Source organism: Sycon ciliatum, chromosome 10, assembly GCF_964019385.1.
Source record: "Sycon ciliatum chromosome 10, ocSycCili1.1, whole genome shotgun sequence".
Lineage (NCBI taxonomy): Eukaryota > Metazoa > Porifera > Calcarea > Leucosolenida > Sycettidae > Sycon > Sycon ciliatum.
Window position 1 is genome coordinate 25,900,095 of NC_088652.1, and position 13,615 is coordinate 25,913,709.

The 13,615-nt window shown below is 48.6% G+C and overlaps 2 protein-coding genes across 2 annotated transcripts in view; both read right to left on the minus strand.

Annotated features, from left to right (window-relative positions):
* Nucleotides 1-13,615, minus strand: part of LOC135825709 (uncharacterized) — a 61,334-nt gene that overhangs the window by 40,825 nt on the left and 6,894 nt on the right. The window contains exons 4-9 of the mRNA XM_065338328.1: nt 13,132-13,203; nt 12,453-12,530; nt 11,785-11,856; nt 11,236-11,307; nt 10,875-10,946; nt 1,990-2,070 (exon numbers count right to left, since the gene is read on the minus strand). Coding sequence (XP_065194400.1) covers nt 1,990-2,070; nt 10,875-10,946; nt 11,236-11,307; nt 11,785-11,856; nt 12,453-12,530; nt 13,132-13,203 — 447 coding nt within the window. The remainder of the gene's footprint in view (nt 1-1,989; nt 2,071-10,874; nt 10,947-11,235; nt 11,308-11,784; nt 11,857-12,452; nt 12,531-13,131; nt 13,204-13,615) is intronic.
* Nucleotides 3,231-7,155, minus strand: LOC135826175 (uncharacterized protein K02A2.6-like). The gene is made up of 2 exons (XM_065338805.1): nt 5,098-7,155; nt 3,231-4,470 (listed from the first exon to the last, which is right to left on the minus strand). Exons 1-2 carry the CDS (start codon nt 7,153-7,155, stop codon nt 3,445-3,447), a joined length of 3,084 nt encoding a protein of 1,027 aa, XP_065194877.1. The 3' UTR covers nt 3,231-3,444.

Below are 13,615 nucleotides of genomic sequence, written 5' to 3' on the forward strand. Positions count from 1 at the left end.
ATGTAGTTCATGAGCACCTATTTCGCTTCCACGCCCCACTTTTGAGCACCTATTTCGCTTCCACGCCCCACTTTTGAGCACCTATTTCGCTTCCACGCCCCACTTTTGAGCACCTATTTCTCTTCCACGCCCCACTTTTGAGCACCTATTTCGCTTCCCCGCCCCACTTTTGAGCACCTATTTCGCTTCCACGCCCCACTTTTGAGCACCTATTTCGTCTCCATCGCCCCACTTTTTCCCCACTTTTTCCACGTCCCCACAATATATTCTCTTGTCTTGTCTTGTGGGAGTTCAGTTCTCTCCTCGAGTCGTAAAGTGTGGTTTAGAAAAAGATCTCTCTCCAACCGAGAACAACCATTTTCCTAGACCCTTTGTTTGTGTGGCGGGACGAATGCGAAGAGATAGTTCGTCCTTTGCGCGACGACATTTGGTGCCCAACTATTAGCTCGTCTTCACCTCACGACCCTGAAGCTCGTCGCTGTGTCAGCCGGTGTTTCTCTTCTCGTCGCCGCTCCACCATGCAATGACGTACTACAAACGCCCAGGCCCCGCATTGGCGCGCCTACTCAGGTGATCATCTGGTCCCCGTGAAACGGAGTCGTCCGTTCTCCATCCGAGACGACATTTGGCGCCCAACTCATCGAATCCACGACCCTGAAGCTCGTCGCTGTGTCAGCCGGTGTTCCTAATGACGTACTACGAACGCCCAGGCTCCGCATTGGCGCGCCTCCTCAGGTGAGCACCCGGTCTTGTTAGTTTGATTTGTGCTGTTGTTCCTTGTAGTCCAAGCGTGCATTGGGTCCCGGCTTAGGTCCGTGGTCCCTTCGATTGTCCATGTAGAACACATGTAACTTAGTTCTAGGCCTAGTTTACAGTAGCTCCGGCCATTTCTTGCAATCTTTAGTCTTGACATCCGTTCTGGGAACATGTGTTGTAGTACGTTATTTTGTGTACGTCGTGTGTACGTCATGTTGGTGCATGCGCGTGTTGCTGTGGTGTGAAAAGCTGTCTTCGTCTTGAGTTCAGTGTGTCTTCGTCTCGAGTTCATGATGTCTTCGTCTTGAGTTCGTCATGTATAGTTGTGTTTCGTCGTCGTGTCAATAAACAGTCTTCTAAATGTAGTTATCGTCGTCCATTTGTACAAGTGTGGAGATGGCACGGAACTGGGAGCAGGAAGAGAAAGCGAGTTACAACATTGGTGGCAGCGGTGGGATTCGAACCCACGCCATCGAAATGACTGGAGTCGTCGCATGCATGATGTAATTGAAATAGAAACGCGGCGATACTTTTGACTCGCGGTTGGATTTCTTTAGTGCATTTACCTATCGAGATGGCGCAGAACCATCAGGCCACCGCAGCAGCAGCACCAGCACCAGCAGAAGTGGGCGTATGTGTGGCCACAGTGCTCCGCAAACATTTGCCATCGTAAACTCGCTGGTCCTGAGAGATTGCAAAGATTTATTGACGCAAACATTGGGTGGTTTACAGTATCGCACAGTCCTCTTGGTTGCATTATTGAGAGCGTTTGTTGCACGGTTTTATCCCTTGATGCGGAATTTTGTCCATTTACGCTGCTTGGCTTAGATAAAGCAATTCAATACTACAGTCCTCCATGACAGTCAACTTCACAAACCAGATGCAGTCCGGGGTTCAAAAACCTAATTTGCCTTTGGAGCAACTGGGGCATGGGAAGGTATTTATTTTGCAATGATCCGGCCATGAATGGGCTAGGTGTGCGGGGTCTTTCCCCGGGAGAACTATAGGTAAATTGGGCACAAATAGCCCATATTCCATTGCTTCAGAAGTCACAAGATGAAATTGTTCTGATGGTGAGCCAAGACTATGGCCTAACGCATAACTTGTGCCCTGCAATTTTCCTTGTTTCACTTTAATGAAATTATTCGTGCGGCTTTGGCCGCACCTGCCGCACCGGTTCCGACGCCAATGAGCAACAACTGCCAAACGTCACTGCAAGCTAATCAAACTTACACAAGTACAGACGAGGGGCGAGGATGTGTGCTGAGCAAGCCTTGTGGAAGATCCATCAGCCTACTATTCCCGGTCAGAGTGCTGGACACACGCACACACATACAGGAAGGAAGAACAAATAGTTCACCGTTAGCTTGAAACTCGGTTAGACTGAGTTCTCAGCATCCATAGGAACAACACCACTCTGCAAAGATCTAAGGCACAGGTGCAGCTGTCGCTGACCTGCACATTGATAATATTATTTGTTTGATATTTATTTATTTGTACCTTTGCAGCACTGCACAGTTTGTACGAGGACTTGGAGATTTATGCAGTGCATGTCTACAGCATATTTGAATGCGTGCCTACTGCGCAGTACTAGTCCTTTGTATAGTACGCGAGTTGTAGTGCGGGTTAGCATACAGCCTAGGTGTGAACGCTACGCACTTTTCATGCAAGCTACTTTTCTGCATTCTGTACTTGCTTTCATGCACGTGTCGCTGGCATACGCGATACGGCCCGGGCCGGGTTTGTTGTTGTGGTTCGCATTCAGCCCGCACACTACTCATACACAGTTCCACTGATACACACGGATCGGAGAGTTTAGAAATACATTGCATTGAAAGGGAACATGGAAGTAAAGGTAAAACCAGAGAGGAAAGACATGCAGCACAGGACGCCAAGATGGATCCAAGGAGAAGCACATTACACACATGCGCACACTCTAGATACAGTGAGTGCTGCATAGCAACAGTAACTACGCGCATGGCAACAGTAACTACGCGCATGGTAACAGTAGCTAAGATAATCTGATAATGACGTCACACATAGCATGCATGTAATCTAGGACTGTGACGTTGCACATAACATGCATGCAATCCATAACACTCCTCCCCCCTAAAATGAGAAATGGGGAGTATCCACATTTGACCAAGGAAAACCGAAAACGATAGAATAAAGAAAACGAGAAAAACTGAGAGCAAACCGTCACATATTCAAGGAATAGGAACAGTGTAAACCTGTGTAAACAGCAAAGTTGCACAGTACAGATAAGAGTCTACATCTCTTCAATCAGGCGCTTCGGAGCAGCACGCTCACGGCCAGAACGACGAAGAGGCGGACAGGGGCTAGCAGCTGGTGACGCTGGACTAGGCACAGTAGTACTAGATGACGGAAGAGACGGCTGAGGACTCGAAACTGCAACTGGACTAGTAGGTTGTGACGAAGGAACAGGCAGTACCGGAGAGGATGGCTGCTGTGGAGGCAACACAGGCACAGGAGCCGTGTCTGGAACTTGTGGAGAAGTCGACGGAAACATGTCGACACAAACAGAAGTACCATCCGACTGGCACGCGCGCAAATGCTCAACGTGTATAGTACGTTGTCGACCATCATACTCAACGGAGTAGGTCAGGGGGCCAAAGCGCTTCAGGACCACACCCTTCAGCCACTTTGGACCACCACGGGGCACAGGATTCAGGAACCAAACTCGATCGCCGGAAACAAAACCACGAGACGGCGGACCAGAAGACATCGTTGGCTGACGCATCGTGTCACCAAAGGATGGCTGCAACATGGAAAACGGGACGTCGGGGTGAATCGCAATACCAAATCAGCAGGGGAAACTCGTGTGGTACTATGCGGAGTAGTACGATAGGCAAACAAAAAACGACACAACTGAGCAGCAATCGAGACAGTGGGCGGACGTGTCTTCAACGATTTGTTTAGCTCTTGGACTATGCGCTCAGCCTGACCGTTAGATGCTGGATGGTAGGGAGGCGTGAGCTTGTGAATGATGCCATTTTGTGAACAGAATGACGCAAACTCGTGGGACGTGAACTGAGGCCCATTATCGCTCACAATAAACTTTGGGATACCAAAGTGGGAAATCAATTTCATCAAGCAAGAAATTGTCTTCGACGTAGTGGAATCACGGCCCATATCAAATACTTCGACCCATTTTGAGTAGGCATCCACGACAACAAAGAAGAAACGGTGCTCAAATTCGGCAAAATCTATATGCACACGCTCAAAAGCTCGGCTGGGGTAAACCCACGGGTGTGTAGCCTCCTTAGAGGGAGCTCGAGCAAATTGCTGACACAGCTCACACGATGCACACAAATCAGCAATATCAGAGTCCAACTTAGGCCAGTAAAAGAATGAGCGGGCAACTGACTTCATTCTGTTTACGCCAAGGTGCACAGAATGTAATTCCCGCAGGAGAGCTTGTCGAAATGTACTGGGAATGATTACACGGCTTTTCCAGAGCAAACAGCCTTGTTCAATGGACAATTCATCCCTAATGCGGCTGTACGGTACGAAACGTTCTGCTACATCACTAGGCCAACCAAATCTGAGAAATCGCATCACATCCGACAATACCTCATCACCTTGAGTTGCCTTGGCGACCTCTGGTGCAGACAGAGGAATGTCACCACATGGATCGGCGGTAAATTCGTTCATAGCATGAATGAGGACAGACTCCTGCTCTGCCGACAAAGGCTGGGGTAGACGAGACAAACAGTCAGCAGTCACATTGTCAGTACCCTTCACATGCTCAATACTGTAATCATAGCTGGCAAGAAACACAGCCCAGCGTTGCAAACGAGCAGCAACAGTGCTACCAATGCCAACATTAGCACCCAGAATACGTAATAACGGCTTATGGTCAGTACGCAACACAAAATGACGACCATACAGAAACTGATGGAGGTGCTTGATAGAGAACACAATAGCGAGACCCTCGCGGTCTATTTGGCTGTAGTTCTTTTCGGCAGCGGTGAGTGCACGAGATACAAAATAGATTGGCTTTTTCTCACCCTGCTCATCAATGTGAAATAGGCAACCTCCAATTCCGTACGGAGATGCATCAACTTCTAGCACGACAGGCAGGTCATTCTGATAATGCGTTAGGATAGGAGATGAGGTCAATGCATCTTTCACACTATCGAAAGCACTCTGGCACTCAGCCGACCATAACCAAACAGTTCCTTTCTTCAGCAGACAATGCAAAGGATGCAACATGGTAGACAGGCTCGGTACGAAACGACAATAGAAATTTACCATGCCAAGAAATGACTGTAACGAAGCGACATCGTGCGGCGGTGGAGCAGCAGAGATAGCTCTCACCTTGTCGTCGTTCGGGGCTATGCCGCTCTTAGAAACGGTATACCCGAGATACTGAACACTGTCCTGTAGGAAAACACACTTTTCCCTACTAACACGAATGCCATACCTCCGGAAACGGGCTAAAACTCGCCTCAGGCGGATGTCATGATCTCGCCGTGAACCTGCAGCAATAAGTAAGTCATCGAAATATACAGATACACCATCAAGACCCTGTACGATTTGTTCGATGACGCGCTGCCAAATCGACGGGGCACTGGAGACACCAAATGGCAACCTTGTATACGCATACAAACCACGATGTGTCGAGATGACACATAGCTTCTGGCTTTCCGCGCTGAGCTTCAGCTGCGCGTACGCTTGCCGTAAACCCAGTTTAGAAAACACTCTGCCCCCACCCAGAGACGACAACAGATCTGTGGGATTTGGTATGGGGTACTGCTGTGGATCAATGTGTTTGTTGATGGATACTTTGAAATCCGCGCACAAACGAATGTCTCCATTGCGCTTGCGTACAACTACAACTGGTGAAGACCACTCTGCAGCCTCCACCTTCTTAATAATGCCCTCACGCTCTAGACGATCAAGTTCACGATCTACCTGGGTACGTAACGCATACGGTACCGGACGTGCAGGGATACATCGGGGCACAGCCATATCTCGCAAACGAATTTCTGCTATGTGTTCAGAAATGCAGCCAAGAGTGTCAGAAAACACGTCTGAAAACTCACTAAACACTTCTGCAGACTCTGGCTGCTGATCGACTGTGTGCAAAGACGCTGAAATGGCTTGCCAATCGAGACGAATATGTCTCAACCAATCTCTACCCAGCAGTGCACAAGAGCCCTCTTTTACAACGAGTAGAAAACACTCAACGACCTGTGCATTACACTTCACACTAACACGGGCTTCACCAAGAACAGGAATGTCAGTTCCACCAAATGCACACAAACGAATATCCGATTTACACAACGACACATCTGACCACTTAGCTTGCCACAGCTTCTCCGGAATGACGGTGTGCTCAGCTCCTGTGTCGAGCTCCATGAGAAGATGATCTCCATTTATCTCCAGATCGACGAACACTGGTTTGTTTGAGCTACTACCCACTCGGCCGACATTGTACATTTCGCACGAGTAGGAGTTGCTGGCTGGTTCACTGGCGCTCTGCTTGCTCTTGTCCTGTTGCTCTGCGTCAGCAGACAAATCATGCACTCTGCGCTGCTGTCCTCCCTTGTCCTTCTTCCTCTGCGACCGACAGACAACAGCAAAATGTCCAACTTTCCCACAGTTTGAACATTTTTTTCCGCGTGCTGGACACTCAGGGCTACGTGAGAAATGACCTTTCCGGCCACACGAAAAACACTCCGAGTCAGCATTCCTCGTTGCTGATTGAGTCTGTGTACCACCTCCACGTGGTCCCGCACCAGAGTGACGATGTCTGCCTGACGAGTTAGCGTGAGGTCCTGACGACGACGATCGTTGCTGATGAATGGACGATTCTGCAGAGCTGTCCATGCTCCGTGCTTGCACAGTCGCCAGTTCCCGCTGTCTGGCTTTCACCAGGGCATCTTTCAGTTTGATATTCTTCTCCTCCAGGAGTTTCTGGCGCAGCTTCGGGTCCGACATGGCTTGGATCAGTTGATCTCGGATTTGGTCTTCTTCGTCAGTGAAATTACAAAATTTCGCTTGATTCCTGAGTCGAGTTACGAACTGGGCCACAGTCTCTTTCTCTTTCTGGGCCATCTGTCGGAAAATGTGCCGCTCGTAGGGCTCGTTGGCAGTGACGGCAAAATGTCCATCCAAAGCGTCTGTCAGCGCCTTCAGCGCGTCTCCAGCAGTTTGGTCTATGGACGACTCCAAGGTATCGTATATGTCTTGAATTCCTTCTCCGCCGAAATGCAGAAGTAAGGCCTTAGCCCGAGTCTTGTCCGTTATGCCCTTCCCTACGACATAATACGAGAAAGATCTCTTCCATTTCCGCCAGCGCTCTGCCACGACATGGGCAGGACCGGTGACATCGAGACGCTTCAATGGCTTTTCATCTCCGGAATCATCCATCGTTCAACTTTTAATCGCGGCCTGCAGTTTATCTTCGTCGCCAATTGTTGTGGTTCGCATTCAGCCCGCACACTACTCATACACAGTTCCACTGATACACACGGATCGGAGAGTTTAGAAATACATTGCATTGAAAGGGAACATGGAAGTAAAGGTAAAACCAGAGAGGAAAGACATGCAGCACAGGACGCCAAGATGGATCCAAGGAGAAGCACATTACACACATGCGCACACTCTAGATACAGTGAGTGCTGCATAGCAACAGTAACTACGCGCATGGCAACAGTAACTACGCGCATGGTAACAGTAGCTAAGATAATCTGATAATGACGTCACACATAGCATGCATGTAATCTAGGACTGTGACGTTGCACATAACATGCATGCAATCCATAACAGTTTGTGTATTGGTTTTGAACCATGTGGTTCTTCTTTTCAGTTTAGTTGTTCTTTGGTTGCTCCGCGAGTTGTTGCTTTGGTTGGAGACAAAGATGGCTTTCCGTTTCAGTAATATAATGTAATGTAACTATAACTGATAGTATACTGTTGAGTGTTGGGATGCGTTGGGACCCCGACACCAATATTTGGCGACCACCCAGTAAAATTTGAATCGTGCATCGTAGCGTGCTGGCTTAGCATGGCCGAGTCCGAAGCCGAAGGGAAATCGCCTGGTACTGGTGGAAGCGCTGAGGCTTTTGGATGGATGAACTTGGAGACGAGTTACCTAAAGCTTGGCAAGGATTACGGATATTCTGGCGAGGCACTGGTCTCTTTCGTGGAGCGCAAGCTCACCGAAGCAACCGATAGGGACCAGAGAGCACAAGACCGTGCAGAACGAATCGCTGAGAAGGAGCTGGACAGTAAGAAGGAGATAGAAAAACTCCAAGCCGCGAGTGGTAGTGACAGTAACGACGTGCAGAAGCGCCCCCACAAGTTGGATGTGCCGAAATACACCGACAAACAGGACATCCGGCGTTATTTGATATCATTTGAGGCTGTTGTTCAGCAAAATGGCTACGAAAAATCGACATGGTTGTTGGCCCTCCGTTCGGCTGCGATGGGGACAAGGCTTGAACCGGTGCTGGATCATGTCACAACTTATGATAGCGCTAAAGTTCAAGTGACACGTAGTTTTGGCAAGACTGCCGAGAAGACGTGGTCCGAGCTCTTGTCTCTGCATCAGCAGACGGAGGACACGTTTTTCCGGTACGTAACCCATGTAGTGCAACTGGTGCAAGAGTGGGCATTGCTATCTGGAGGGCCGCAGGGCCAGAAGCAGAGCAGTGGGAACAGTGAGATGTTCATGGCAATCGTCCGCCAATTTGTGCTCCAGGGATGCTCGCTTGACCTCCGTGCGTACTTGCTGGAAAACAAGATCGGCGAGAAAACGTTGGCAGAGATCACGGAGCTGGGTACAGCGTATCAGGAGGCCCATGGTGTATCTGTATCTGACAAGAAGCCTGTGGCCTGGGAGTGCGAGGGTGCATCAGCACAGTGCTTCACGCTGTCCACTGCCGATGATGAGAACAAGCTCCACAGAATGCCTGTTGCTCTGCGGCGCGAGTATGCGCAAACCAATGGCCTTTGCTATCGTTGCCTGCGGACAGGGCACAGCCGGAGAATGTGTGATAGTAGTGTTACTTGCAGCAAGTGTGGCAGCAAACACCATACCCTGCTTCATGATAACAGTAGCAATGGTAGCAGTGATTTCAGCTATAGCAGCAGCAGCAACAGCCATAGCACCTCAGCAGCTACAGGCAATGCCCTCAGTGCCGTCTAGTGTTTGACAGCCGGCACACTCTCCCTCTGACGTAGCGATGCAGTGTCAACTGCCACTCTGGAAGACATGGACGAGGCGCACCCCATTGAAGTGCATAGCAGCGACATTTGATCCGCTCGACTTGGTGTCACCGGCAGTATTGACAGGCAAGATCCGCCTGCAAGAGGCCTGGAAGGAACAAGGCAAGTGGGATGATCCGCTACCTTCTCCGCTCGCCCAGCGTATAGCGACAGGCAATGGTTGAACTTATAAAACCTGCACTAGGTTTTGGTGGGGAGGATGTCGCTGACCTGCACATTGATAATATTATTTGTTTGATATTTATTTATTTGTACCTTTGCAGCACTGCACAGTTTGTACGAGGACTTGGAGATTTATGCAGTGCATGTCTACAGCATATTTGAATGCGTGCCTACTGCGCAGTACTAGTCCTTTGTATAGTACGCGAGTTGTAGTGCGGGTTAGCATACAGCCTAGGTGTGAACGCTACGCACTTTTCATGCAAGCTACTTTTCTGCATTCTGTACTTGCTTTCATGCACGTGTCGCTGGCATACGCGATACGGCCCGGGCCGGGTTTGTGTATTGGTTTTGAACCATGTGGTTCTTCTTTTCAGTTTAGTTGTTCTTTGGTTGCTCCGCGAGTTGTTGCTTTGGTTGGAGACAAAGATGGCTTTCCGTTTCAGTAATATAATGTAATGTAACTATAACTGATAGTATACTGTTGAGTGTTGGGATGCGTTGGGACCCCGACACCAATAGCAGCTCCTAAAGCGGTGGAAGGTGAGTAGATCAGCCCACCAGCAAAGTGGTCAAAGACCGAAAATCCCATTCACTGCATCCTTGTAAGAGAAATAATAATAATAATATTCGCGGGATCCGCGTCGGGATCGCTTGAATGTTCGTTCAGAAACACACAAACTAGCCTTCGCATCCGCAGGCCACCACTATGTCTGTTAACCTTAGTGGCGAATGCAGACCTCACAAGTGAGTCAGGGGAGAGGAGGTTAGTCTCTCAACCAATCGGGCGTGTAACGGCCCATAACCCTGTGAACTGCCATCCTTGTTGTGACATATTCCTTGTGTTAGTTATCACCTATGCTCTCCCCCTATATATGCCATGCTATCTACTCCCATTGAGTATCTATTCCTCGACTCATCAAGTTGTTACACTTGTTATTCTCACTCCGAGCTGTGAGTACCCAGTTGACCGTGGGTGTCGGCACAGTTCAACACGCGTAAAAAGTCTTTTTACACGCTCCCTGCTACCAGCGCGGGTCTTGAACTCGGGACCTCATGATTCGCAGGCAGGCCTGCAAACCAATCGGCCATATGCGTTGGTGTAAGAGAAATGGAAATAGAAATAGACACAGACACCGACACAGAGAAAGAGCGAGAGACAGAGCGAGAGAGAGGAAGAGAACGAGAGAGAACTGAAACAGAAATATAGAAGCCCGCTGAGACTGGTTGGGCTTTTTGGCAAGACCTACACACTGAGCTCTCCTATCGCTATAGGAACAGAAGAGCGTGGAGAACAGTCCACTGAATGCATGTTTTCTCTTCTTTGTAACTGTCAAGCCGTAGATATCAACTTGAACTGTCAAGCCGTAGATATCAACTTGAACTGTCAAGCCGTAGATATCAACTTGACTGTCAAGCCGTAGATATCAACTTGAACTGTCAAGCCGTAGATATCAACTTGAACTGTCAAGCCGTAGATATCAACTTGAACTGCAAAGCCGTAGATATCAACTTGAACTGTCAAGCCGTAGATATCAACGCATAAGCAACCACCTGACAACAGTGGCTATATTGTCCACTGGATGTCCATTGACGTTACAATACCAGAACTTAAAACCCGTGGTGATGACTTAGAGCTGTCCTCACATCGGGTATGTACATCGCACAATAAGAACCCATTTGGCTGTGAAGTGGCTTACATGCGAGCTAGCTGAGGACAGGCGTCAAACAGTCCGATAGGTAGAGTTGCCATTAGTGATCCTGACATTACACTGCAGCAAAGGGGATGAACAGCAATGCCAAATGTATTAACTATTCACAACAGGGTTCAAGCAAAGGAATAGCAAAGGCCCGCCGGAACCGGTCCAGTTGGTCAGGTTATCGCCGGACCAACTTTTTGCCCACCAAAACGTGTTTCCTACTGTAGAGGGCATGTGTACCCGCCATACCATACACAGTCGTACACACATACACACACACACGTACACACACGTACACACACACACACACACACACACACACGACCAGACTGCACCGATAGCAGCGTTGTGAGACACTTACAAGTCGGTTAGCCCGGTGGCATCATGAAACAACTCTGGAGGCAGAGTGTGGGTGGATGTTGATATGAAAGATCTACACGCAAGCACAGAAGAAGGAATGTTTGAATTCACAGCCAGGTATACAAGCACAGTGGCCCGGTTCAGAGATGTATATACAGACTAAGGTAGGTGGACAAACGGGCAGGCAGTCAGATGCACACACAGAAAGGCAAATTGACGCACACGTGAGGTGGACAGACACATCGACAAGAAGGTGGACAGACACATAGACAAGAATGTGAACAGACACACATCGACAAGAACTTGGACAGACACGCAGACAAGAACGTGGACAGACACACACAGACAAGAACGTGGACAGACACACCGACAAGAAGGCGGATAGACTCACAGACAAGACACAGATAGGAAACGGGAAAGTGGGAGAACACAGACCGATAAACCAGTACAAGACCAAGCAGATAGATGCAGCGACGCAGAAACATTTGTTGGTTCACATGGACAATGGAGAGTTTCACGCATTACTGTATGCATTGTCAGCTGGACTTACATCTTGCGAAGTTGCACACATCCGGTAAAGATTTGTCCTGTCAGGGAGGGAAGGGAACAGCTTACTATGTTACTGCAGAGACAGAACACACACACACACACACACACACACACACAATGCACCGAGATGAGGAAAGAAAGCAAGGTGAATACGATGCATATGTCAGTGGATGACGCCAGGCATCACCACAGCAAGTACATCCAATGATAGATAGATGTTATCCTTTTTGAGTTTTGACCTCTACTATTGCACGCATACACATCAATCCTAAACATCGCTGTACACATGCAGTACACGCCGCAAATACAGCACACAATGGGCTGCAAAGGACTAACGACTCTCGCACAGACAGTAAGGCCACACAATCCCCACCACACAGAGCACAGGCTCACAAGTCATTGCGGCAATGCCATCAATTCGGTATGAGTACACAGGGGCGTCACATGGGAGTGGTACGATCGGGGTCAGGGGTGCCCCTGCCCTGGGGAAAAAATGGGATTTTTCGGCCAATAGGACCCGTTTCAGGTCTCTGCTATTGCTTTTTTGGATGAACTGGGCGGGCCATCCTGGACGCCTGGACTCAAAGTGGTGCGACCATGGCCGTACTGGTTGTACCGTGTGTGACGCCCCTGGTACAATGTATTGAATGCAGTGCGACGAATCCTTACATTTCTGAAAGCAGATTGTTACGATTGAAAACGTAGTCATAGAGAGATAGGTCACCATCGGTACAATTTAGAATGTCCCTGTAAGGGAATGAGCAAGAGCATTAGACAATTTAATCAGAGCCCTAAAAATTATGAATGCCGCAGATATCACCATGCAACATGACTACTTGTAAAGAGTTAAAATTATGAATGCTGCAGATATCACCATGCAACATGACTACTTGTAAAGAGTTTTACGTGTTCTTATTTCCAGAATCGATTCTCCTGTTCCAATCATCAGTGGAAAATTGTCTCCACATAGATCATAAGTGAATGCAAAAAAGACATGCTCTTGGTTGGACAATAACTAGAGTTGACGACAGAACTGCGTCTGTGCAACAAGAGAAGAGCCTGGTGTTGATACATGTACACAATACATAGCTTGCCTGCTGTTCTGTGCTTCAGATTTTCAAACACATTATACAAACACGCAGATAGACGTGCATGTCAGGCAGGCAGGCAGGCAGGCACACACATGCATATGCACATACATCCACACATACACACACTCACACAAACAAATGCACAAACACACACATGCACACACACATACACACATGTACACACACGCATGCGCACGCGTGCGCACTCACGCACGCACGCACATGGCTACTGAAAAAGCTCACTGAACCCAACTTACAGTTTGGTGAGTTTACTAAAGGGATAAAAGACATTGGCAGGCAGTGATCCTGGCGTGAACCCACTAAAGCTCCTGTGATGAACAACAATCACAAATCACATAATATGAACTCACATAGAAATCCTGTAGGATAGTAGTGAATTCACAACGTGTGGCATGGGCGGTGTTTGCGGATCGGTTTTATTGAAAGTCTTTCCATTAAAACCGATACGCAACAAAGAGCAGTCGCCGCAGCATTGACAAGGCTGTTTAAATATATTCCATAAGACAAACAAAAAAAACAAGGAAGTCACCCCTCGGACGGCAAATACACAACAGCAAATGGGGAAGGTCGAACAGGTGGGCCTGCGTGCGTGCAGAGTTCTAGTGACGTCTTAGTGACGTCAGCACATAAGAAGACACAGGCGGGTAACTCACATGGTGCATGGGGGAACGTGCACCCCCCCCCCCCCCCTAACAATTTCGACCTATTTCAGCATGCACG